Source organism: Dendrobates tinctorius, unplaced genomic scaffold, assembly GCF_039654945.1.
Source record: "Dendrobates tinctorius isolate UK_male_01 unplaced genomic scaffold, ASM3965494v1 ptg000125l, whole genome shotgun sequence".
Taxonomy (NCBI): domain Eukaryota; kingdom Metazoa; phylum Chordata; class Amphibia; order Anura; family Dendrobatidae; genus Dendrobates; species Dendrobates tinctorius.
In genome coordinates, this window is record NW_027361793.1 from 14,789,338 (window position 1) to 14,814,099 (window position 24,762).

Genomic DNA, 24,762 nt, shown 5'->3' on the forward strand with positions numbered 1-24,762 from the left:
TGCACTCCATGTCAGATTCATCTTGGCCTGGGTAATTCACCATTTGACTTGATAATCCAGGCATGGTATGTGAAAACAGGTCCATGGAGTAATCAGTAGTATGGCCTGCGTCATCCTTCAATCTTGGTTGGGGTGAAGGACACAAGGAAAGGTGTGGTTCATGAACATGAGCCTCCAATGACGACTCAGTGCTTTTACTTTTTACAACTGAAATAGAGGAGGCGATAGAGCTGGAGGCTGAGTCAGCAATGTAAGACAAAACTTTTTCCTGATGCTCTGGCTTTAAAAGCGGTTTGCCAACTCCTAGAAAACTAAGCCTTCGAAGCCTTATGGAGCCAGACGATGACGCAGGCTCAACACCTCCTGCATTCGGTCCTATTTTGCTCTTGCCACTACCATCAGATCCACCACCAACACCATCATTACCAGCTGCCAACCCCCGCCCAATTCCACGGCCTCTTCCACCAGCCTTCCTCATTTTTGGTAGAAATGTAGACAAAATCCAACAAACTATATAGTAATGTAAAACAAGGTGCAAGGTGTCTATAGGACAGGGGAGATTTTGAATTTCTGCTCACACTAGTGGACACTGGACACTTTTGGATTGTGTGAGGCCCACTGAATATCTGATCGCTATGTCACAGGCTCGATGGCACAGCTGTGACCAAAGTGACTAGAGGATAAGTGAGATTTTGAATTTCTGCAGACACTGGGCACTTTTGGATTGTGTGAGGCCCACTGAATATCTGAGCGCTATGTCACAGGCTCGATGGCACAGCTGTGACCAAAGTGACTAGAGGATAAGTGAGATTTTGAATTTCTGCAGACACTGGACACTTTTGGATTGTGTGAGGCCCACTGAATATCTGAGCGCTATGTCACAGGCTCGATGGCACAGCTGTGACCAAAGTGACTAGAGGATAAGGGAGATTTTGAATTTCTGCAGACACTTGTGGACACTGGACACTTTTGGATTGTGTGAGGCCCACTGAATATCACAGCGCTATGTCACAGGCAGAAATTGGCTAGTGTATCACAAACTACAAGGTGTATGTAGAATTGGGCAGAGTAGGAATCTCCCTAGAGTGCAGGTCTGTAAGAACGTAACATGTCCTCGACTTATTCTCACAGAGTGACACAGATAGCTTCACTGTGGCTGTGATAACAGCCGTTACACGGTACTGTGTGAGGAGCGTACACCGCTGTATGGTGTGAAAAAATGCACGCTCAGTACCTCAGCAGGACAAAAAAAAAAAAAATTGGGATTGCTTTTAAAAAAGTAGTTTGCAACTCAGTACCTCAGCAGGACAAAAAAAAAAATTGGGATTGCTTTTAAAAAAGCAGTTTGCAGAGCAGTGGGTAAACAGCAATGCAGCTGTCAGGAAGCCTAAGGGTATGTGCACACATAGTTTTTTGTCTCTGCGGATTTTGTAGAGAAAACTGCAGGAAATCCGCAGGACAAAGTGCTGCGGTTTTTCTGCGGTTTATCTGCGGATTATCTGCGTTTTTTCTGCGGTTTTGCCCTGCGGTTTACACCTCATAATGGATGAGGTGTAAAACTGCAGCGTTTCTGCACCAAACAATTGACATGCTGCGTTTTGAAAACCGCAGCAAAACCGCGCGGAAAAAAACGCAGCATGTGCACAGCTTTTTTTTATTTCCATAGGAAATAAAGGTAATGTACAACGCAGCAGAATCTGCTGCGTTTCTGCAGAGCCAAAAACGCTGCGGAAACGCAGCAGAAACCGCAAAGTGTGCACATACCCTTAGGGTATGTGCACACGTAGTTTTTAGTCTCTGCGGATTTTGTAGAGAAAACCGCAGGAAATCCGCAGGACAAAGTGCTGCGGTTTTTCTGGGGTTTATCTGCGGATTATCTGCGTTTTTTCTGCGGTTTTGCCCTGCGGTTTTACACCTCATAATAGATGAGGTGTAAAACCGCAGCGTTTCTGCACCAAACAATTGACATGCTGCGGATTGTAAACCGCAGCAAAACCGCGCGGAAAAAAACGCAGCATGTGCACAGCTTTTTTTTATTTCCATAGGAAATAAAGGTACTGTACAACGCAGCAAAATCTGCTGCGTTTCTGCAGAGCCAAAAACGCTGCGGAAACGCAGCAGAATCCGCAGCGTGTGCACATACCCTTAGGGTATGTGCACACGCTGCGGATTCTGCTGCGTTTCCGCAGCGTTTTTGGCTCTGCAGAAACGCAGCAGATTTTGCTGCGTTGTACAGTACCTTTATTTCCTATGGAAATAAAAAAAAGCTGTGCACATGCTGCGTTTTTTTCCGCGCGGTTTTGCTGCGGTTTACAATCCGCAGCATGTCAATTATTTGGTGCAGAAACGCTGCGGTTTTACACCTCATCCATTATGAGGTGTAAAACCGCAGGGCAAAACCGCAGAAAAAACGCAGATAATCCGCAGATAAACCCCAGAAAAACCGCAGCACTTTGTCCTGCGGATTTCCTGCGGTTTTCGCTACAAAATCCGCAGAGACTAAAAACTACGTGTGCACATACCCTTAGAAGGCAGCCCAACAACCAACACCACTGATACACCACAATATAGCCTCCCCTTGCACTGCACACACAGTGACTGGTGTGTTGTACAGGCACAATCGCTAGCAGCAGAAGCAGTTTTTTTTTCTTCTTCCCTGCCTAACGCTCTCCCTACAGAATCAGCAGCAACCTCTCCCTATGCTAAGATCGGCAGAAGTAAGATGGCGGTCGGCGTGCACGCCCTTTTATACCCCCTGTGACGCCCACCAAAACAAGCCAATCACTTGCATGCCCTTCTGAAAGATGGTGGTGACCCGTGCCTATGTCATCACGTTGCCCACAGTGTCCGTGGATCCTGATTGGCTGAAAAAGAGCGCAAAACAAACTTTTGAAACGCGACTTTGGCACGTAAGTCGCCGACCTCGTGGCCGACCTCATCCTAGGGTCGGGTTTCGTTTCATGAAATCCGACTTTGCCAAAAGTCGGCGACTTTTGAAATTTTTCGACCCGTTTCGCTCAACTCTACTGCAGACGTTTCTACATATATTTGCTTCAAAGATGGAGTCTCTGGCAATTATGTGCATTTGTGTACATTTATGTGAAATGTTGAGGTATCAAAACTAGTGATGAGCGCACGTGCTGGCATAAGGTGTTATCTGAGCATGCTTGGGTGCTAACCAAGTGACTTGGCCGCAATCTAAAAATATGTTTAACTCCCCACAGTTGCATGTCTCACAGCTGTTCGACATTCGCAATACATGCAGCTGCGGGGACTCGAACATAGTATTCAAGCACACTGAAGACACTCTGTTAGGACATTAGCATGCTTCACTAACACCTTATCCCAGAACTCATCACTAATCAAAATCATTTGCTTAAAAAAAATTCCTAAAATTTAAAATCAATCCATTCAGAACTGCAATAATCATCACCCTTCTTCATTTATTTATGTGTGCATTACTCATTATTTATTTAGTAGCGACATATTCCACAGTGTTGTACAGCAATCTCACACACATCAACCTTTTGTTCCTCTGTCGGGTTACAGTCTTACTTCCCTGTAAATGTTTCTGTTGCATGTCGATATGGGGCCTTTGGCAAAAAAAAAATATAATTTTGAAACACTCTGGTTTAGGAGGCATTAAATTAGTGATGACATATCTAAAATGGTAGGAAGTCAAGACCTGAAATGTACCACATGTAAACAGGTAATGAAGTGTACACCACTTTATCACTGCATAGGCGCTAGTCATTTTTAGAAGCATTAGGGCAGTGGTCCTGAACTAGTGGCTCGCAAGCTACACGTGGCTCGCAAATCCTTGATGTGTGGCTTCGGGTGCTCTGCTCAAGCAAGTGCAACTCTCAACTGTGTCAGCATCCACAGCGTGCATTATTTCTTGAGGGTCCAGAGAGAGCATTATTACTTGTAAAAGGGACAATCAGGGACAGTATTATTTTATAAGGGGCACTTGGGCCATTACTACTTTCATATGGGAGATTATTACCTTATTTTTATTAGAACTTACGGTAGTCAATATTTTATTGCTTTTTAAGGGGTCACTTGCCAAACTAGGAACAGTATTACTTTGTAACAGGGGATACAAGGGGCATTATTATTATTCTATAAGGGAGCACTTGGGGAATTACAACGTTCAAAGGTGCACACTTGGGGTTTCTAAGATTTTGTTTGCCTAGAATATGGCTTGAAATCTTTTCTCAAAGTTGATTGTGGCTCTCAAGGTAAGAATAGCTAGCGACTCCTACACTGGGGTATGTTCATATGGCTGATTTGTTGCAGAAATTTTCATGCATGAAAATCTTTCCCATACATACAGTAAGTACAGAAAGTATTCAGACCCCTTTAATTTTTTTTCACTCTTTGCTTCATTGCAGCCATTTGGCAAGTTCAAAAAAACTTTTTTCTTTCTCATTAATGTACATTCGTGACTGAAAAATAAGAGAAATGTAGACAATTTTTGCAAATTTATTAAAAAAGAAAACTGAAACATCACATGGTCATAAGTATTCAGACCCTTTGCTCAGTATTAAGTAGAAGCACCTTTTTGAGCTACTACAGCCATGAGTCTTCTTGGGAATGATGCAACAAGTTTTTCACACCTGGATTTGGGGATCCTCTGCCATTCTTCCTTGCAGATCCTCTCCAGTTCCGTCAGTTTGGATGGTGAACGTTGGTGGACAGCCATTTTCAGGTCTCTCCAGAGACGCTTAATTGGGTTTAGGTCAGAGCTCTGGTTGGGCCAGTCTAGAATGGTCACAGAGTTGTTCTGAAGCCAGTCCTTTGTTATTTTAGCTGTGTGCTTAGGGTCATTGTCTTGTTGGAAGGTGAACCTTCGGCCAAGTCTGAGGTACAGAGCATTCTGGAAGAGGTTTTCATCCAGGATATCTCTGTACTTGGCCGCTTTCATGTTTCCTTCAATTGTAACCAGTCATCCTGCCCTGCAGCTGAAAAACACCCCCATAGCATGATGCTGCCACAACCATGTTTCACTGTTGGCATTGTATTGGGCAGGTGATGAGCAGTGCCTGGTTTTCTCCAAACATACCGCTTTGAATTATCACCAAAAAGTTCTATCTTCGTCTCAACAGACCAGAGAATCTTATTTCTCATAGTATGCAAGTTCTTCATGTGTTTTTTTAGCAAACTCTTTCATATGTCTGGCACAAACGAGAGTCTTCCGGCGGGCTACTCTGCCATAAAGGCCCGACTGGTGGAGGGCTACAGTAATAGTTGACTTTGTGGAACTTTCTGCCATCTCCCTACTACATCTGTGGAGCTTAGTTACAGTGATCTTGGGATTCTTCTTTACCTCTCTCACAAAAGCTTTTCTCCCACGATTGCTCAGTTCGTCTGGACGGCCAGGTTTTGGAAGACTTCTGGTGGTCCCAAACTTGTTCCATTTAAGGATTATGCAGGCCACTTGCTCTTAGGAACCTTGAGTACTGCAGAAATTCTTTTGTAACCTTGGCCAGATCTGTGCCTTGCCACAATTCTGTCTCTGAGCTCCTTGGCCAGTTCCTTTGACCTCATGATTCTCATTTGGTCTGACATGCACTGTGAGCTGTGAGGTCTTATATAGACAGGTGTGTGCCTTTACAAATCAAGTCCTATCAGTTTAATTAAGCACAGCTGGACTCCAATGAAGGAGTAGAACCATCTCAAGGAGGATCATAAGGAAATGGACAGCATGTGACTTAAATATGAGTGTTTGAGCAAAGGGTCTCAATACTTATGACCTTGTGATATTTCAGTTTATTTTAATAAATTTGCAAACATTTTTACATTTCTGTTTTTTCAGTTAAGATGTGGTGCAGAGTGTACATTAATGGGAAAAAATAACTTTTTTGAATTTGCCAAATAGCTGCACTGAAACAGAGTGAAAAATGTAAAGGGATCTAAATACTTTCCGTACAGACTGTATGAATACAGTGGCATGTAAGACTTTGAGCACCCATGGTCAAAATTACTGTTATTGTGAACAGTTAAGCAAGTTCAAGATAAAATGATCTTTAAAAGAACAAAATTTAATGATGACTCATTTCCTTTATATTTTCATATATAGTCATTTTTTACTTTTTAAAAATTACAAAAAGGAAAATGGGCTGATACAAAAGATTGGGCACCCTGTACATTTAGTACCCAGTAGCACCTCCTTTTGCAAGTATCACAGCTTGTAAACGCTTCTTGCAGCCAGCCAAGAGTCTTCCAATTTTTGTTTGAGGGATGTTCCTCCATTCTTCCTTGGAAAATTCTTCCAGTTCTATGAGATTCCTGGGTTGGCTTGCATGCACAGCTATTTTGAGATCTAGCCACAGATTTTCAGTGATGTTCAGATCAGGGGACTGTGAGGACCATTGTAAAACCTTCAGCTTGCGCCTTTTGAGGTAGTCTATTGTGGATTTTGATGTGTGTTTAGGATTATTATCCATGTGTAGAAGCCTCTTTTCAACTTCAGATTTTTTACAGATGGTGTAAAGTTTGCATTAAGAAATGTTCCCAGTGCCATTGGCTGCAACACAACCCCAAAGCATGATTGATCCACGCTTATGGTTGTTGTGATGTTCTTTTCCTGAAATTCTGTGCTCTTTTTTTCTCCACATATACACTCACTGGCCACTTTATTAGGTACACCATGCTAGTAAGGGGTTGGACCCCCTTTTGCCTTCAGAACTGCCTCAATTCTTCGTGGCAGAGATTCAACAAGGTGCTGGAAGCATTCCTCAGAGATTTTGGACCATATTGACATGATGGCATCACACAGTTGGCGCAGATTTGTCGGCTGCACATCCCTGATGCGAATCTCCCGTTCCACCACATCCCAAAGATGCTCTATTGGATTGAGATCTGGTGACTGAGGAGGCCATTTGAGTACAGTAAACTCATTGTCATGTTCAAGAAACCAATCTGAGATGATTCGAGCTTTATGACATGGCGCATTATCCTGCTGAAAGTAGCCATCAGATGTTGGGTACATTGTGGTCATAAAGGGATGGACATGGTCAGCAACAATACTCAGGTAGGCTGTGGCGTTGCAACGATGCTCAATTGGTACCAAGGGGCCCAAAGAGTGCCCAGAAAAAATTCCCCACACCATGACACCACCACCACCAGCCTGAACCGTTGATACAAGGCAGGATGGATCCATGCTTTCATGTTGTTTACGCCAAATTCTGACCCTACCATCCGAATGTTGCAGCAGAAATCGAGACTCATCAGACCAGGCAACGTTTTTCCAATCTTCTACTGTCCAATTTCGATGAGCTTGTGCAAATTGTAGCCTCAGTTTCCTGTTCTTAGCTGAGAGGAGTGGTACCCAGTGTGGTCTTCTGCTGCTGTAGCCCATCTGCCTCAAAGTTCGACGCACTGTGCGTTCAGAGATGCTCTTCTGCCTACCTTGGTTGTAACGGGTGGCAATTTGAGTCACTGTTGCCTTTCTATCAGCTCGAACCAGTCTGCCCATTCTCCTCTGACCTCTGGCATCAACATGGCATTTCCGGCCACAGAACTGCCGCTCACTGGATTTTTTTTCTTTTTCGGACCATTCTCTGTAAACCCTAGAGATGGTTGTGCGTGAAAATCCCAGTAGATCAGCAGTTTCTGAAATTCTCAGACCAGCCCTTCTGGCACCAACAATCATGCCACGTTCAAAGGCACTCAAATCACCTTTCTTCCCCATACTGATGCTCGGTTTGAACTGCAGGAGATTGTCTTGACCATGTCTACATGCCTAAATGCACTGAGTTGCCGCCATGTGATTGGCTGATTAGAAATTAAGTCTTAACACACAGTTGGACAGGTGTACCTAATAAAGTGGCCAGTGAGTGTACATTTGATCATTGTGGCCAAAGAGTTGTATTTTAACCTCATCGGTCCACTGGACTTGTTTCCGAAATGCATAAGATTGTTTAGATGTTATTTTGAATACTTCTGATGCTGAATTTTGTGCTGAAGATGCAGGAGAGGTTTTCTTCTGATGACTCTTCCATGAAGGAGACATTTGTGCAAGTGTCTCTGAACAGTAGAACAATGTACCACAACAGCAGAGTCTGCTAAATCTTTCTGAAGGTCTTTTGCACTCAAGCAAGGGTTTTGATTTGCATCTAACAATCCTACAAGCAACTCTCACTAGAATTTTGCTTTGTCTTCCAGACCTTATCTTGACCTCCACTGTTTGTTAACTGCCATTTCTCAATTATATTTTCAACTGAGGAAAGGGTAACTTGAAAACACTTTGCAATCTTATACCCTTCTCTTGCATTGTGGGCCTCTACCATTTTCAGAGCACTGGGCAGCTGCTTAGAAGAACCCATGCATGTTATTTTTTGGCACAAGGTTAGAGAAGGCTGGGTTTTTAAAAAGCTGGGACATTTACATCATCTGGCCTTTCCTAATGATGATGGTGAACAAGCCATAACACTAATAGGATAATTAAGGCTTGAAACCGTGGTCAAAGTTATCTACACACAGAAATCTCCAAGGGTGCCCAAAACTTTTGTATCAGCCCATTTTCCTTTTTGTAATTTTTAAAATGTAGGAAATTACAGTATATTTCTTTTGCCTAAAATACAAAGGAAATGTGTCATCTTTAATTTTTTTTTGCCTTTTAGACATCATTTCATCTTCAACTTGCTTAACTGTTAACAATAACAGTAATTTTGACCAGGGGTGCCCAAACGTTTACATGCCACTATATTTTTGTTTCTATAGTCGGTTAATTCAAATGTGTAGGGTAGTCACAGAAATATCTGCAACAAATAGCTTATACAGTATTTCATATACAGTAATACAAAATAGCCCAATACTTTGCAAAAAGCAATTGGCTGTAACCTGCAGTCATGGCCCGCCATAATAATAAATGGTTCCACTCCATAAACATATATAAATAAACGGAGGAAAAGTGGAGTGATTGGATCCAAAAAGATTTTTTATGTAAAAATATCAAACTTTATTATGACAAATACATATAAAAATACAATATTCATGACAAAATTGCATATAAAATGTGACACCAAAAAGCCAGAGAAGGAGACACATGGGAATGATCCAGAGCACCAAGTTAATCCATCCACTGAAGGTAACCCCGGTGGAATGTGAGCAGAATGTCACTGCCTATATGCACTCCTATTACCACCATAATAGGTGATAAGCGGTAAAAGGCTTCCAGGGCTCACCACACATAGTGGAGGAAGCAGCGATAATAATCTCACGATATATAATTAAATCATAATAACACAAGGGTAAAGTAGTGAGAGCGCTTACCAACTAGTGCTCAGGTAACCACAGCCTGGGTTGTGGTCTGTACCCTATATATTATATATTTTAGAAGTCAGTTGATCTATTTTATACCGACTCCACAACCATCACGAAATCTGCCTTCACACACACATCATTTTTCAGCCAGATTATTCGTTTAAAGTTATAACAGATTTTTAAGACTATCTACAAACATCCTTAACATTTTGATATTGTTAGTTTTTTCGTGCTTTGTGGTATTTTTATTTCAAATTATAGCATACTCTGGTTACGGTGTTTTTTTTGTCATTTTTCACACGGGCCTCAAAAGATGTTTAAATGTTACAAAATAACATTATAAAATGCTTAAACTGTTTTTTTTTCAAACTTTTAGAAATGCTAATATGTATATCTGTTTGAGAGTGTTACTTTTTATGTCAATTAAATAAAAATAAGTAATTTAAAGCAATTGTTCAGGACTTCCATATTTGTTGACTGGGTCAATATGAGATTGGTAAGGATCCGACACCTAGTCCTTCCACACCAAGGGAATGGAATATAAACTACAATACTTGAAAGCACCAACAAACAAATGTGCAGAGCTGAGTGTTGCGCGCCATATATTCCACAAATTGCTTTAACCTGTCAGAGCAGATATCAGCTGATTGGTGAAGGTCTCAGATGTTGGATTGATCATCAATATGTAAGTTCAGGGCAACCACTTTAAACTCAAACTGTGTTCAGCTAGTTTTTTGTAGCGTATTTAATTACATTTTAAAATGCTATCTAAAACTCTTTTACTGGTGTTTTTTCATATATATTTAAAAGGGTTGTCCAGGTTTCAGCTTAAAGTCCTCAGTCGCTCTGTGACTGCAGTCTTTTGAATTCTCACAGCATGAACCAAACAGAAGCTGGTGGTTAAGTGACAGCAAGTATGCAATTTGCATTCTTCTGGCCACATTCCAACTAGATGTGGATGGCCTCAGTTTAGTCACTCGTACTGAGCGAGGCCATGCGCGCCTAATCGGCAGGTGATCACATGTATGTAGATCACATACTTGCAGTGTCGTGACATCCTATTCCGAGCACCAGAGAATCCTCACAGTGTGCATTGCACGCACTGTGAGGATTCAAAAGTCTCCAGTCACATAAGGAGACTGCAAACTTTATCCTCAAGCCAAGAGTCTATGAATAAAATGGCATAACTTTTGTATAATGTGTTCTGACCCCATAATGATGGGATACTTATTTGATCTAGTTGACATAGTGCCATCTATTTACCAATATGTTTCTTTTCTAGCGGAATGTTTGATGATGGTTCTCACACCTACACCATACATCCGGTGGACATAACTCACAGTTCTGTAAGTATACCACGTCAACCACTGGTTTGTTTGGAAAGCACATGAAATGCTGCCACCATGTACATAGAACATCAGTGTTTAATAAGTGTTATTTTAAATAGGCATGTATAAAGAAATGTAAATGTAAATATGTGATTCTTCAGATTTTTTGATACACTATGCCTGATGAAGAGACCTGTGTCGTCTGGAGAGCTGCTATTTGTTACCATCTTTCAGTTAGTCATTAAAAGGTATCAACCACTCTAACATGTTCATATTTTATTATGTAATGTGTCTGTAGAATTGGGCAATAATTATTTTGTAGGCATTTTAAATATGGTTTCCAACAACACTTTTATTTTTTTAAACATAAAAAAGAATCTTTGGTCAAAAGGTTCTTACCTCTTTTTGGTGTAATTCTCTATTTTGTGCTTAACCCCTTCACCCCCAAGGGTGGTTTGCACGTTCATGACCGGGCCAATTTTTATAATTCTGACCACTGTACCTTTATGAGGTCATAACTCTGGAACGCTTCCATGAATCCCGGTGATTCTGACAATGTTTTCTCGTGACATATTGTACTTCATGTTAGTGGTAAAATTTCATTCAAATAACTTGCGTTTATTTGTGAAAAAAACGGAAATTTGGCAAAAATTTTGAAAATTTCGCAATTTTCCAACTTTGAATTTTTATGCCCTTAAATCACAGAGATACGGCACACAAAAAACTTGATAACTAACATTTCCCACATGTTTACTTTACATCAGCACAATTTTGGAACCAAAATTTTTTTTTGTTAGGAAGTTATAAGGGTTAAAAGTTGACCAGCGATTTCTCATTTTTACAGCACCATTTTATTTTTAGGACCACATCACATTTGAAGCCACTTTGAGGGGTCTATATGATAGAAAATACCCAAAAGTGACACCATTATAAAAACTGCACCCCTTAAGGTGCTCAAAACCACATTCAAGAAGTTTATTAACCCTTTAGGTGCGTCACAGGGATTTTTTTGAATATTTAAAAAAAAATGAACATCTAACTTTTTTTCACAAAAAAATACTTCAGGTTCAATTTTTTTTATTTTACCAAGGGTAACAGGAGAAATTGGACTGCAAAAATTATTGTGCAATTTGTGCTGAGTACGCTGATACCTGATTTGTGGGGGGGAACGACTGTTTCGGCGCATGGCAGAGCTCAGAATGGAAGGAGCGCCGTTTGACTTTTTCAATGCAAAATTGGCTGGAATTCAGATCAGACGCCATGTCACGTTTGGAGAGTCCCTGATGTCCCTAAACAGTGGAAACCCCCGACAAGTGACCCCATTTTGGAAACTAGACCCCCCAAGGAACTTATCTAGATATGTGGTGAGAACTTTGAACCCACAAGGGCTTTACAGAAGTTTATAACGTACAGCGGTACAATTAAAAAATCATATTTTTTCCACAAAAATGATCTTTTCACCCCAATTTTTATTTTCTCAAGGGTAACAGGACCCTAAAAGTCATTGTGCAATTTGTCCTGAGTACGCTGATACCCCACATGTTGGGGTAAACCACTATTTGGGCGCATGGCAGAGCTTGGAAGGGAAGCAGCGCCATTTGACGTTTTTGGCTGGAATTGAGATCAGACACCATGTCGCGATTGGAAAACCCCTGATGTACAAAAACAGTGGAAACCCCCACAAATGACACCATTTTGGAAACTAGACCCCCTAAGGAACTTATCTAGATGTGTGGTGAGAACTTTGAACCCCCAAGGGCTTCACAGAAGTTTATAACATACAGCCGTACAATTAAAAAATCATATTTTTTCCACAAAAATGATCTTTTCACCCTCAATTCTTATTTTTCCAAGGGTAACAGGACCCTAAAAGTTATTGTACAATTTGTCCTGAGTACGCTGATACCCCACATGTGGGGGTAAACCACTATTTGGGAGCATGGCAGAGCTCGGAAGGGAAGCAGCGCCATTTGACGTTTTTGGCTGGAATTGAGATCGGACACCATGTTGCGATTGGAAAACCCCTGATGTACCAAAACAGTGGAAACCCCCCACAAATGACACCATTTTGTAAACTAGACCCCCAAGGAACTTATCTAGATGTGTGGTGAGCACTTTGAACCCCCCAGTGCTTCACAGAAGTTTATAACGCCCGGGCGTGAAAATAAAAAATTCGTATTTTTTCCACAAACATGATCTTTTAGTCACCATTTTTTTATTTTCCCAAGGGTAACAGGAGAAATTGGACCCCAAAAGTTGTTGTCCAATTTGTCCTGAGTATGCTGATACCCCATATGTGGGAGAAAACTACTGTATGGGCACACGTCGGGGCTCGGAAGGGAAGTAGTGATGTTTTGGAATGCAGACATTGATGGAATGGTCTGCGGGTGTCATGTTGCCTTTGGAGAGCCCCTAATGTACCTAAACAGTGGAAACCCCCCACAAATGACCCCATTTTGAAAACTAGACCCCCTAAGGAACTTATCTAGATGTGAGGTGAGCACTTTGAACCCCCAAGGGCTTCACAGAAGTTTATAATGCCCGGGCATGAAAATAAAAAAATCGTATTTTTTCCACAAACATGATCAATTAGTCCCCAATTTTTTTATTTTCCCAAGGGTAACAGGAGAAATTGAACCCCAAAAGTTGTTGTCCAATTTGTCCTGAGTATGCTGACGCCCCACATGTGGGAGAAAACTACTGTATGGACACACGTCGGGGCTCGGAAGGGAAGCAGTGACGTTTTGGAATGCAGACTTTGAGGGAATGTTCTGCGGGTGTCATGTTGCCTTTGGAGAGCCCCTAATGTACCTAAACAGTGGAAACCCCCCACAAATGACCCCATTTTGAAAACTAGACCCCCTAAGGAACTTATCCAGATGTGAGGTGAGCACTTTGAACCCCCCAGTGCTTCACAGAAGTTTATAACGCCCGGGCGTGAAAATAAAAAATTTGTATTTTTTCCACAAACATGATCAATTAGTCCCCAATTTTTTTATTTTCCCAAGGGTAACAGGAGAAATTGGACCCCAAAAGTTGTTGTCCAATTTGTCCTGAGTATGCTGATAACCCATATGTGGGAGAAAACTACTGTATGGGCACACGTCGGGGCTCGGAAGGGAAGTAGTGACGTTTTGGAATGCAGACATTGATGGAATGGACTGCGGGTGTCATGTTGCCTTTGGAGAGCCCCTAATGTACCTAAACAGTGGAAACCCCCACAAATGACCCCATTTTGAAAACTAGACCCCCTAAGGAACTTATCTAGATGTGAGGTGAGCACTTTGAACCCCCAAGGGCTTCACAGAAGTTTATAATGCCAGGGCATGAAAATAAAAAAAATCGTATTTTTTCCACAAACATGATCAATTAGTCCCCAATTTTTTTATTTTCCCAAGGGTAACAGGAGAAATTGAACCCCAAAAGTTGTTGTCCAATTTGTCCTGAGTACGCTGACACCCCATATGTGGGAGAAAACTACTGTATGGACACACGTCAGGGCTCGGAAGGGAAGTAGTGATGTTTTGGAATGCAGACATTGATGGAATGGTCTGTGGGTGTCATGTTGCCTTTGGAGAGCCCCTAATGTACCTAAACAGTGGAAACCCCCCACAAATGACACCATTTTGAAAATGAAACCCCCTAAGGAACTTATCTAGATGAGTGGTGAGCCCCCAAGGGCTTCACAGAAGTTTATAATGCCCGGGCATGAAAATAAAAAAAAAATCGCATTTTTTCCACAAACATGATCAATTAGTCCCCAATTTTTTCATTTTCCCAAGGGTAACAGGAAAAATTGGACCCCAAAAGTTGTTGTCCAATTTGTCATGAGTACGCTGACACCCCATATGTGGGAGAAAACTACTGTATGGACACACGTCGGGGCTCGGAAGGGAAGCAGTGACGTTTTGGAATGCAGACTCTGATGGAATGGTCTGCGGGTGTCATGTGCGTTTGGAGAGCCCCTGATGTACCTAAACTATTGAAACTCCCCACAAGTGACCCCATTTTGGACACTAGATCCCCCACGGAACTTATCTAGATGTGTGGTGAGCACTTTGAACCCCCAAGTGCTTCACAGAAGTTTATAACGCTCGGATGTGAAAATAAAAAAATCATTTTTTTCCACAAAAATGATATTTTTGCCCCCAGTTTTTTATTTTCCTAAGGGTAACAGGAGAAATTGGACCCCAAAAATTGTTTTGCAATTTGTCCTGAGTAGGCTGATACCCTACATGTGGGGGTAAAACACTGTTTGGGTGCATGGCAGAGCTTGGAAGGGAAGGAGCACCATTTGACTTTTTCAACTCAGAATTGGCTGGAATTGAGATCAGACGCAATGTTGCATTTGGAGAGCCCCTGATGTGCCCAAACAGTGGAAACCCCCAATTCTAACTCCAACCCAAACCCCAACACACCCCTAACCCTAATCTCAGCCCTAACCCTAACCCTAGTCCTAACCCTAGCCCTAATGGAAAAATGGAAATAAATACATTTTTTTTATTTTATTATTTTTCCCTAACTAAGGGGGTTATAACGGGGGGTTTGATTTACTATTTATGGCGGTTTTTATATTTGGCAGCTGTCGCACGCTAAAAGACGCTTTTTATTGTAAAAATAGTTTTCGCATCACCACATATTGAGAGCTATAATTTTTCCGTATTTTGACCCACCGAGTCATGTGAGGTCTTATTTTTTGCGAGATGAGTTGACGTTTTTATTGGTACCATTTTCGGGCACGTGACATTTTTTGATCGCTTTTTATTCTGATTTTTGGGACGCAGAATGAACAAAAACCAGCGTTTCATGAATTTCTTTTGGGGGAGTGCGTTTACACCGTTCCGCATGCGGTAAAATTGATAAAGCGGTTTTATTCTTCGGGTCAGTACGGTTACAGCGATACCTCATTTAGGTCGTTTTTTTATGTTTTGTCGGTTTTATGCAATGAAAACTATTTTATATAAAAAATAATTATTTTTGCATCGCTTTATTCTGCGAGCTATAACTTTTTTATTTTTTCGCTGATGATGCTGTGTGGCAGCTAGTTTTTTGCGGAACAAGATGACGTTTTCAGCGGTACCATGGATATTTATATGCATCTTTTTGATCGCGCGTTATTACACTTTTTGTTTGGCGGTATGATAATAAATCATTATTTTTTGCTTCGTTTTTTATTTTTATTTTTTAAGGGGTTCACTAAAGGGGTTAACTAATGGGACAGTTTTACAGGGCGGCTCGTTACGGACGCGGCGATACCTAATATGTGTACTTTTATCGTTGTTTTTTTTTTATTTCCAAAAAATGGATTTATTTGGGGGAATATTTTTTTTTTGTAATTTATTTGGCGATTTTTTTTTAGTCATTTTAACACTTTTTTTTATTTTTTTTTTAACTTTATTAAATAGTCCCAGGTGGGACATCACTGTCCTGTGACAGATCAGCGATCTGTCACATCACAGATCACTGTGACAGATCAGCAATCTGTCACAGGCATTGAAGACTTCCTCTTGCCTGCGCTTTGCAGGCACTGAGGAAGCCAGCTTCCTGCAGGCCCCCGAAGGCCCCCGTCGCCATCTTGGATTCGGGGGCCTGCAGGAAAGGAGCCCCCCGCAGCAGCGCTGCACATTGCGCTGCCGTGGGGGGCTCAGGGAAGCACGGAGGGAGCCCCCTCCCTGCAGATGCTTCCCTTTAACCCCCGGTACACCGCGATCGTGTTTGATTGCGGTGTGCAAGGGGTTAACGTGTCGGGGGCGGTCTGTGACCGCCCCTGACACATTGTGCCGGGTGTCAGCTGTGATAATCAGCTGACACCCGGCCGCGATCAGCGGCGCTCACCACGTGGGCGCCGCTGATTGCGGTAGACGTACGGCCCGGGTCCCATGGACGGGATAGTACGTCTGATGTCAGAAAGGGGTTAAGTCACTTTTCTGGAAAAGAAAAACAGAACAGTGTCATTCACCATGGAGAAGTTCTTAGAATATTTGCCCCTGCTGGTCAGAAGTAAAATTTTTCAAAATACCTACAAATCATTTGCATGCGAGCAGATTAGCTTATCATTCTATAACATGTATTTACCTAAAGCATTACAATCTGGAGCAGAATGGATGAGGTGAAGCTAGAGGAGTAAAAAAAATGGTGATTGGGGGAGAATTTTTGCTCCTGAATCTTACAAGCTAGGGCTACAGGCTTAAGGGGGTTTTACACATAGCGATATCGCTAGCAATATCGCTAAAACGTCACTGATTTTGTGACGTTATAGCGATATCGCTAGCGATATCGCTATGTGTGATACTTACCTCCGACTGGCTCCCCCGCTGTCCATCGCTGATCGCGTGAGATCGGGCGGCTCCATTTCTCGTCGTCTGCTTCCTGCTGGGCTTCCTGCTGTGTGAGACGAGCGACGCTGGACGCGGGTGGGAGGACGTCTGGATCGCTGTGTGTGAAATGTGAGTATCGTGCGCTGCGTCGCTGCTGCATCGCTGTGAGATCTTCCTGTGTGGAAGCTCACTAGCGATCATTTAGCAATGCACCAGCGATCCTGACCGGGCCGTATCGCTGGTCGGATCGCTGGTGCATCGCTAAATGTAAAAGGGCCTTCATACTTACTGACCGCACTGGATAACCCACTCTGGGGATTTGTTTTCATTGTGAATGCTCTCCTTTTTATCCAAGTCAGAATTAATTCCCTTCTAAAATATGAAATTTTGATGTTCAAAATCACTATTCCATTCTTGACCACGGTATGTATACAGTACTAGATGCATCATGAACCATGGCAGTTGCTCTTAGTTGTTTTTTTCCTTTCAGGATATTTTGGCCTTTATGAATAGCTGGAATTAACTGGCTCGCAGTGTTAAGGTAGCGAAACATTGGGAGATAAAGCTATCATCCAGGCATCACCAACGTAACACTCTTTCTATTCTACATAGAAAATATTGCCAATATTTACTAAAGTATTGCCGTGTATTAAGTGGTCACAGGTTTGACTCCTCTAAGGAGATTTAAAATATATATGAAATATAGTTCAGCCAAAAATTAAAGGGGTATTTCTATCTCCAAGATCCAATCCCAATATATAGTAGGTGTAATAATAATAATATCAGTAAATATCTCTAAATAGAAATGTAGTATAGTTCTTCTGATTTGCTATGTGAACCCCATAGGGGACAGTGATGATAATGTATGTAAAGTGCTGTGGAATTAATGGCGCTATATAAATGAGTAAAATAAATAAACCCACTCTCCTGAAGAAAAACAGGGATATTTTTTTATGCACCACTAATGATCAGTTCAGTCACTTCATTTTTTACATTTGATATCTGGGAACATATTATTTTCTCCTTTTATCCAGTCATTATATCTTATGTGTTGATCACCATCACTTTTTGTGATAGTCAGCACTTGAACTGTGCATTATAACAAAGAAAATGTTACTCTCTCTAATACTTTCCTCTTTGTAAATTCTGCTGTCTGCATAGATGTTAAGTGCAGTTTTCTGCTTACCAGTTTAAATTATACCTTCAGAACGACTGCGTGATATCTGACAGCAAATGTTCTGCTTGGGAAATCGCATAGGCGTTCTAGTGTTCAAGACAGTAAAATTGTGCTGATTCATACTTGTAGACTGACGCCGCTAGCTTTTTCCACTGAAGCAGGACGTGACCAGAGCCACCAATTTCTCCTGCTGAGAACTTATCAAGGTTTCTGAAAGTCATCCAGTGACTTTCTGTATTTGTCTTATTTGTAAAACTGACATAGGTTAGCTATATCTAGGGTGAACATCCAAAATACTCTTAAAATCCAAAAGCTCAAAAATTTAACTTTTATTATTATTATTATTATTATTATTATTATATAAAATGCTTTAGAGTAAGTAAAACTTTATTCCTAATCTGCCTCAAAGTATTATTAATAGCAATGCTCAATGTTATATGTTTATTGGGCAAACACCTCGGGGTGCTAAAACCTATCTGGCAGAATAGGACGTATACTGTAGATTTATAGCACTAGTCGCCCCCCCCCAATATGTTTTATGGCATTTGCGGCATCATCACTGGCATGATGTCCTCATTGGGATGTGTTGCTAACGCATCATTTTCCCCCAGGAACAAAACTAGTTAGGGAATGATGGTGTCAGTTTTGTCTTCAGTTTCTGTCCAGCATTTTTTTCCTACACCTAAGGCAAAAATTGATTACAGTCCGGAAGTATGGGATAGCCACTGAAAAAGTCAAAGGTAAACTCTGGTAAAAGGTTTACCATTAAAAATTGTTGGCCTTCATATTAAATCATTTCTACAGCAGCTAAAAAAGTTGTACACCTTTCAAGGAACTTGTGAACAAAAACTTGTCCCGTCCCCTTCACAAAGCATAAGACTGCATTCAAAATCCGATTACTGTACACTGCTATGGATACATAATGTACCACCATATGTCTTTCATATGAAGGCACACATACATTTTTTTTGTATGAACTTCCTGTACAACCCCTTATTTGTAAGGGAAATATGCTTTCTTACAAAATATTAAGTGGTAAAGGGTTTTTAATAAATCAGGATACAAATCCAGCTCACCAGACATAGCATTCCAACATCGGAGCACGAGACCGCTGTGTCAAAGCGCACAATCCAAGGCAATGAGAAAAAACTTTGTCCAGCTCCACGATGTAGTGAAAAATATTCTTTATTCACTCAATAGAAATGAGGTTTAAAAGCCAGCATGAGTTACAAGGCATGCGATCGATCTATGCGTTTCGAGTGGCTAAGCACTCTTAATCATGATACGCAGCTTTGTCCATGGGTAGATCTTATATATAAAAAAAAAAATCAAGATTAGAAAGATTTTTTAGGGACTATTTCAATTAGTGCACCAAATGTGCACACAGCCATAATATATTCGTTTAAAGAGGAGATAAAAAAAACTCCAATTTGCACTGTTCTAAAGAATTTTTTTCAGTGTATATGGGGGGGAGCATTCGGTTATTATATTTCCCCTTCATGCACTGAAAAAAAACGTTATAATGCATATATAGAAAGATTATAAATATAATAACCGAATGCTCCCCCCCTTTTTTTGGGTTGCAGATATAAACTAAAAATTCACTATAACGAAAACATTTTTTTTTCTTTTTTTTTTTTTTTGTGCAAATTGAAGTTTTCCATCTTTCTGAATTGGGAGGGTATGTGATGGCGACTTTTCACTAGATGTATCGGAATGGATTTTTATGATTGGTGTATGATGGGGAATAAAAGAATTAAATGTTTTTTTGGCTATGTATATAATTCTAAATCTAAAGAATTTTCTTCAGTGTATATGATTTTTTTATTTATATACACAGCCAGAAAAACATTTAATTCTTCTAATTGAAATAGTCCCTAAAAAATCTTTCTAATCTTGATTTTTTTTTTCTTTGTATACATGTGTATACTAAAAAATGGTTTGTTGTGCTTAAATTAACATTGCACAAAAAAGAAATAAAAATTTGACATGTAATTGAAAACCGCATGCATCTTTAAAAAATTGTATCTATGTGAATTTTACTGTTGTGAATGGTTGCAACATTGAGATCTGTTATGTTTTTCTTCTATTTCAGAAATTTGCTTCATTTTTTCATGGATAATAACAAGAGAATAATGAATAAAAATTAAGAAATAAAAAAAAGATAAAATACTACTGAAGGCGATAATATTGTATCTTAATGAATCAAATTGTGATATTTAATTGTGATTGTTAGTTTTCTCTCTATTTGTTTTATACTTGTTTTAATTAATTATTTAACCGGTGTGTAGACCGGATAGAATATATAAGATCTACCCATGGACAAAGCTGCGTATCATGATTAAGAGTGCTTAGCCACTCGAAACGCATAGATCGATCGCATGCCTTGTAACTCATGCTGGCTTTTAAACCTCATTTCTATTGAGTGAATAAAGAATATTTTTCACTACATCGTGGAGCTGGACAAAGTTTTTTCTCATTGCCTTGGATTGTGCGCTTTGACACAGCGGTCTCGTGCTCCGATGTTGGAATGCTATGTCTGGTGAGCTGGATTTGTATCCTGATTTATTGCTTCAAGTGTCTCCGTGCACCCAGAGGCTTCCCTTCTCTATTTTACAAGAGGTTTTAAAGTAAGTGCTGGCATTATAAAAGACTTTCTTATTTGGTTATTTGACCATGGAAAATGAAGCTAGACAGAATAAAGCTGCCAAACTGTTTGCTGGGTTTACCGCTGAATCTGCACATGTTTCAACAAGCTCAAATGTGGAGCTAGAGGATTTGGTAGCACTTATGCTAAAGGAAAATCGTATATGGTGGAATGTGAGTTCGTTAAGAAATTATAGAGATAAAAACATTATTCCAAGAGGACTTAGAGTTAAAAAAGTCCCTAGTACAGTGTACTCAGATGGGTTTGTACAAGAATGGAATAATATATTATCGGACTGCTCCTTGAAATTGATTTCCCTAATCATAAGAAATGAAGAAATTCTCTTGCAAGATTTACAAAAACAAATTGATATCTTGAAATCAAATACGCAAGATAAATTATCGAAAGAAGTTTATGAGGAATTTTTGCATAATACTACTATCAAGATTAATAAAACTGAGGAAAAGATTATGGATACTAAAAAATGAAAACTGGAGTGTGATTTATCTGATTATTCCAAAGAGCAGGTGTACGAATGGGGGAGATGGGAAAATGCTAACAAGTCTCCCAGGTCTATACTATGAAGACCTAAACGACACACCAGTGCTAATCAAACTCCCCGACAAGTGACTTTCAGTTCATCTGATGCTGAAACTTCGAATGGAGCTACATCAGACTCTGACATGGATGTGACGAGGCAGTCAAAAAACTCATATTACAAGAGAAACAGATCCAGGGAGAAAGGGAAGGAAGCATAGGAACATCAAGAATGACGCAAAGATATCATCTGAGGAATCCACGTTAGGTGACTTTGATGTTATTAATTTTTCATCATTGAATCTAACTGCTGATCAACGTGTGTTACTTTCATTTGGACTTTCTTTTGTTCCTAGTTGTAATTTTAATCTTTTCTCCACAATATGTGATGTTAATAGATTTATTAGGAATATTACTTTGAAATTGCATTTTGAAGATAACCCTGATATTATTGTAGAAAATGATGTGAATTTTGAAAATACTTCTAGTAATTGTTCCTTTCCAGAACAAATGTCCATTATCAATTTGCAGGCTTTACAAAATGAAAGCATGCCAAATGTTGATATTGCTGATTCTTTAGCAAAAGGCATGAGTATTCCTAATCCAAACTATTATCCGGTTAAAGCAAGGAGACCTGTGATGGATAGGTTTCAAAGTGCTGTTGAAAATGATCTTAGACTATTATGTGAAAAAACGCATGGTGTGAATTGTGCCTGCAGTAACTTGAGGCCGTCCCTGAAAAAAAGCATTGTTAGAACTGAAGGCAAATGAAAATATTATAATAAAGAATTCAGATAAGGGTGGATCGATTGTCCTTATGAATAGGGATGATTATGTGAACTGGGTTGAAAATATGCTTAATGACCCCATGATTTACAAACGTATTTTAGAGAATCCTTCTCTTAATATCAGAGAGTATTTTTCAGATTATTGATGAAGGCTTTTGTATGGGTTTTATCACTATGAGAGAGAGGGATTATCTAAAGGTGTTAAATCCAGTTAAACCAACGCTTTATGCGTTACCAAAAACCCATAAAAAAAGCTTTCCTCCACCCATGAGACCGATTTTATCAGGGATAGGATCTGTGAGTGAGAAACTAGGGGAATGGTTAGATTTGCTTCTACAACCCTTGGTCCAGAGGGTCCCTGGTTTTATTAGAGATAGTACAGAAGTATTAAACTCAATGGATGGTTTAATCTGGGATTCCAAATTCTCATGGATAACTACTGATGTTTCTCTCTACACATCGATTCCACACACAGTAGCAATTAACGCATTAAAATTTCATCTACAAAAATATAGTAATTTCTCGTGAGACTTCCAAGATTTCATCAACAATTATTTTATATTCAATGAGAATTACTATATACAAGTAAATGGCGTATCCATGGGAGCTAAATATTCCCCTTCCCTAGCAAATCTCGTTATGAGTTGGTGGGAAGAAATGTATATCTACAATCTTGATAATCCTTACACTGATTGTATACAGTTTTACGGTAGATACATCGATGATATTGTCATTATTTGGAAAACAGATATAATAACAGTACAGAAGTTTGATGCGTATATCAATTGCAACTCTCTGAATCTAAGATTTCTAACACGACATGAAAAGACCACTATTGATTTTTTGGATTTAAATCTGACTGGCATACCTAATAAATCCATTATTACTCATACATATCACAAGGAGACAGCTGGGAACACAATTCTTCATGCAAAAAGTCATCACCCCAGGCACACAATTAACCCCTTAACGACCAGGGGTATTTTTGGTTTTACATTTTCATTTTTCCCTCCCCTTCTTTCCAGAGCCATAACTTTTTTATTTTTCCGTTTATATGGCCATGTGAGGGCTTATTTTTTGCGGGACGAGTTGTACTTTTAAATGACATCATTGGTTTTACCATATCGTGTACTCGAAAATGGGAAAAAAATTCCAAGTGCTTTGAAATTGCTAAAAAAGTGCAATCCCACACTTATTTTTTGCTTGGCTTTTTTGTTAGGTTCACTCGATGCTAAATCTGACCTGCCATTATGATTCTCCAGGTCATTACGAGTTCATAGACACCAAACATGTCTATGTCCTCTTTTATCTAAGTGGTGAAAAAAAATTCCAAAGCTTGCTAAAAAAAAAAAAAAATTGCGCAATTTTCCGAGACCCGTAGCGTCTCCATTTTTCATGATCTGGGGTCGGGTGAGGGCTTATTTTTTCCGTGCTGGACTGACATTTTTAATGATACCACTTTTGTGCAGATACGTTCTTTTGATCGCCCGTTATTGTATTTTAATGCAATGTCTTGGTGACCAAAAAAACGTAATTCTGGCGTTTTGAATTTTTTTTCTCGCTACGCCGTTTACCGATCGGGTTAATGCTTTTTTTTATTGATAGGGCGATTCTGAACGCGGTGATACCTAATATGTGTATGTGGGATCTTTTTTTTACTGTTTTATTTTGATTGGGGCAAAAGGGGGGTGATTTGAACTTTTAGGTTTTTTTAATTTTTTTAATTTTTAAACATTTTTTTTTTTTTTTTACTCTTGGCATGCTTCAATAGCCTCCATAAGAGGCTAGAAGCTTGCGTAACCCGATCGGCTCTGCTACATATGGGCGATGAGCAGATCGCCCATATGTAGCAGATTTACTGCTGTGCTTTCAGTGCCAACCACCAGGTGGCACTGAAAGCCATATGCCTGCAACAACCAAAGAGGTCTCATAGAGACCTCTGGTTGTCCAGGCAACATGACGCCGACTCCCGATCACGTGACGGGGGTCGGCGATGAGGTCATTTCCGGCCCAGCGGCCGGAAATGCTATTTAAATGCCCGCTGTCAGCTTTGACAGCGGCATTTAACTAGTTAATAGGCACGGGCGGACGGCGATTCCGCTCGCGCCTATTGCGGGCACATGTCAGCTGTTCATAACAGCTGACATGTCCCGGCTTTGATGCGGGCTCAGCGCCGGAGCCCTCATCAAAGCAGGGGAAATGTCTGATGACGGACTGTGTCTGTCATTGGACATTAAGGGGTTAAGGGTATTCCTGTGGGTGAAATGACACGTGCTAAGAGAAATTGTAGTTGTCCCTCTGATTATAAAAAAGAAGTTTCTGACATTAGACAAAGTTTGGGTAGGAGAGGTTATGATCGATGGCGTCTAGACAGGGCTGAAAAGATTGTTTCAAAAAAATCTCGTTTTAAAGACTCGCATAAACTGTCCAAAAATTCTGCTAATCCTATAATAATGGTGTTACAATTTAGTAATCAGTTTTCCAATATTAAAAAAATAGTTGAGGATAACCTGGCAATTTTAAAAGAAGATCCAGATATTGAAAAAATAATAAAAAAAGGACTAAGGATAGTTTCCAGAAAAGCACCATCCTTAAAAAATAGTTTATCACCAAGTTTTCTTTGTACTCGGCAAGAACATACGGGCAATTGGTTGAAAACGAGAGGTTTTTTTAAATGTGCTGCCAGTCAGTGCAAGAT

General features: G+C 40.2%; 1 protein-coding gene across 9 annotated transcripts in view; it reads left to right on the top strand.

Moving 5' to 3' along the window:
- ADAM23 (ADAM metallopeptidase domain 23) overlaps positions 1 to 24,762 on the top strand; it is an 889,186-nt gene that overhangs the window by 404,055 nt on the left and 460,369 nt on the right. For all 9 annotated transcript variants that reach the window (XM_073541893.1, XM_073541894.1, XM_073541897.1 and 6 more), the window contains exon 6: positions 10,553 to 10,616. In XM_073541893.1, the coding sequence (XP_073397994.1) occupies positions 10,553 to 10,616 (64 nt within the window). The remainder of the gene's footprint in view (positions 1 to 10,552; positions 10,617 to 24,762) is intronic.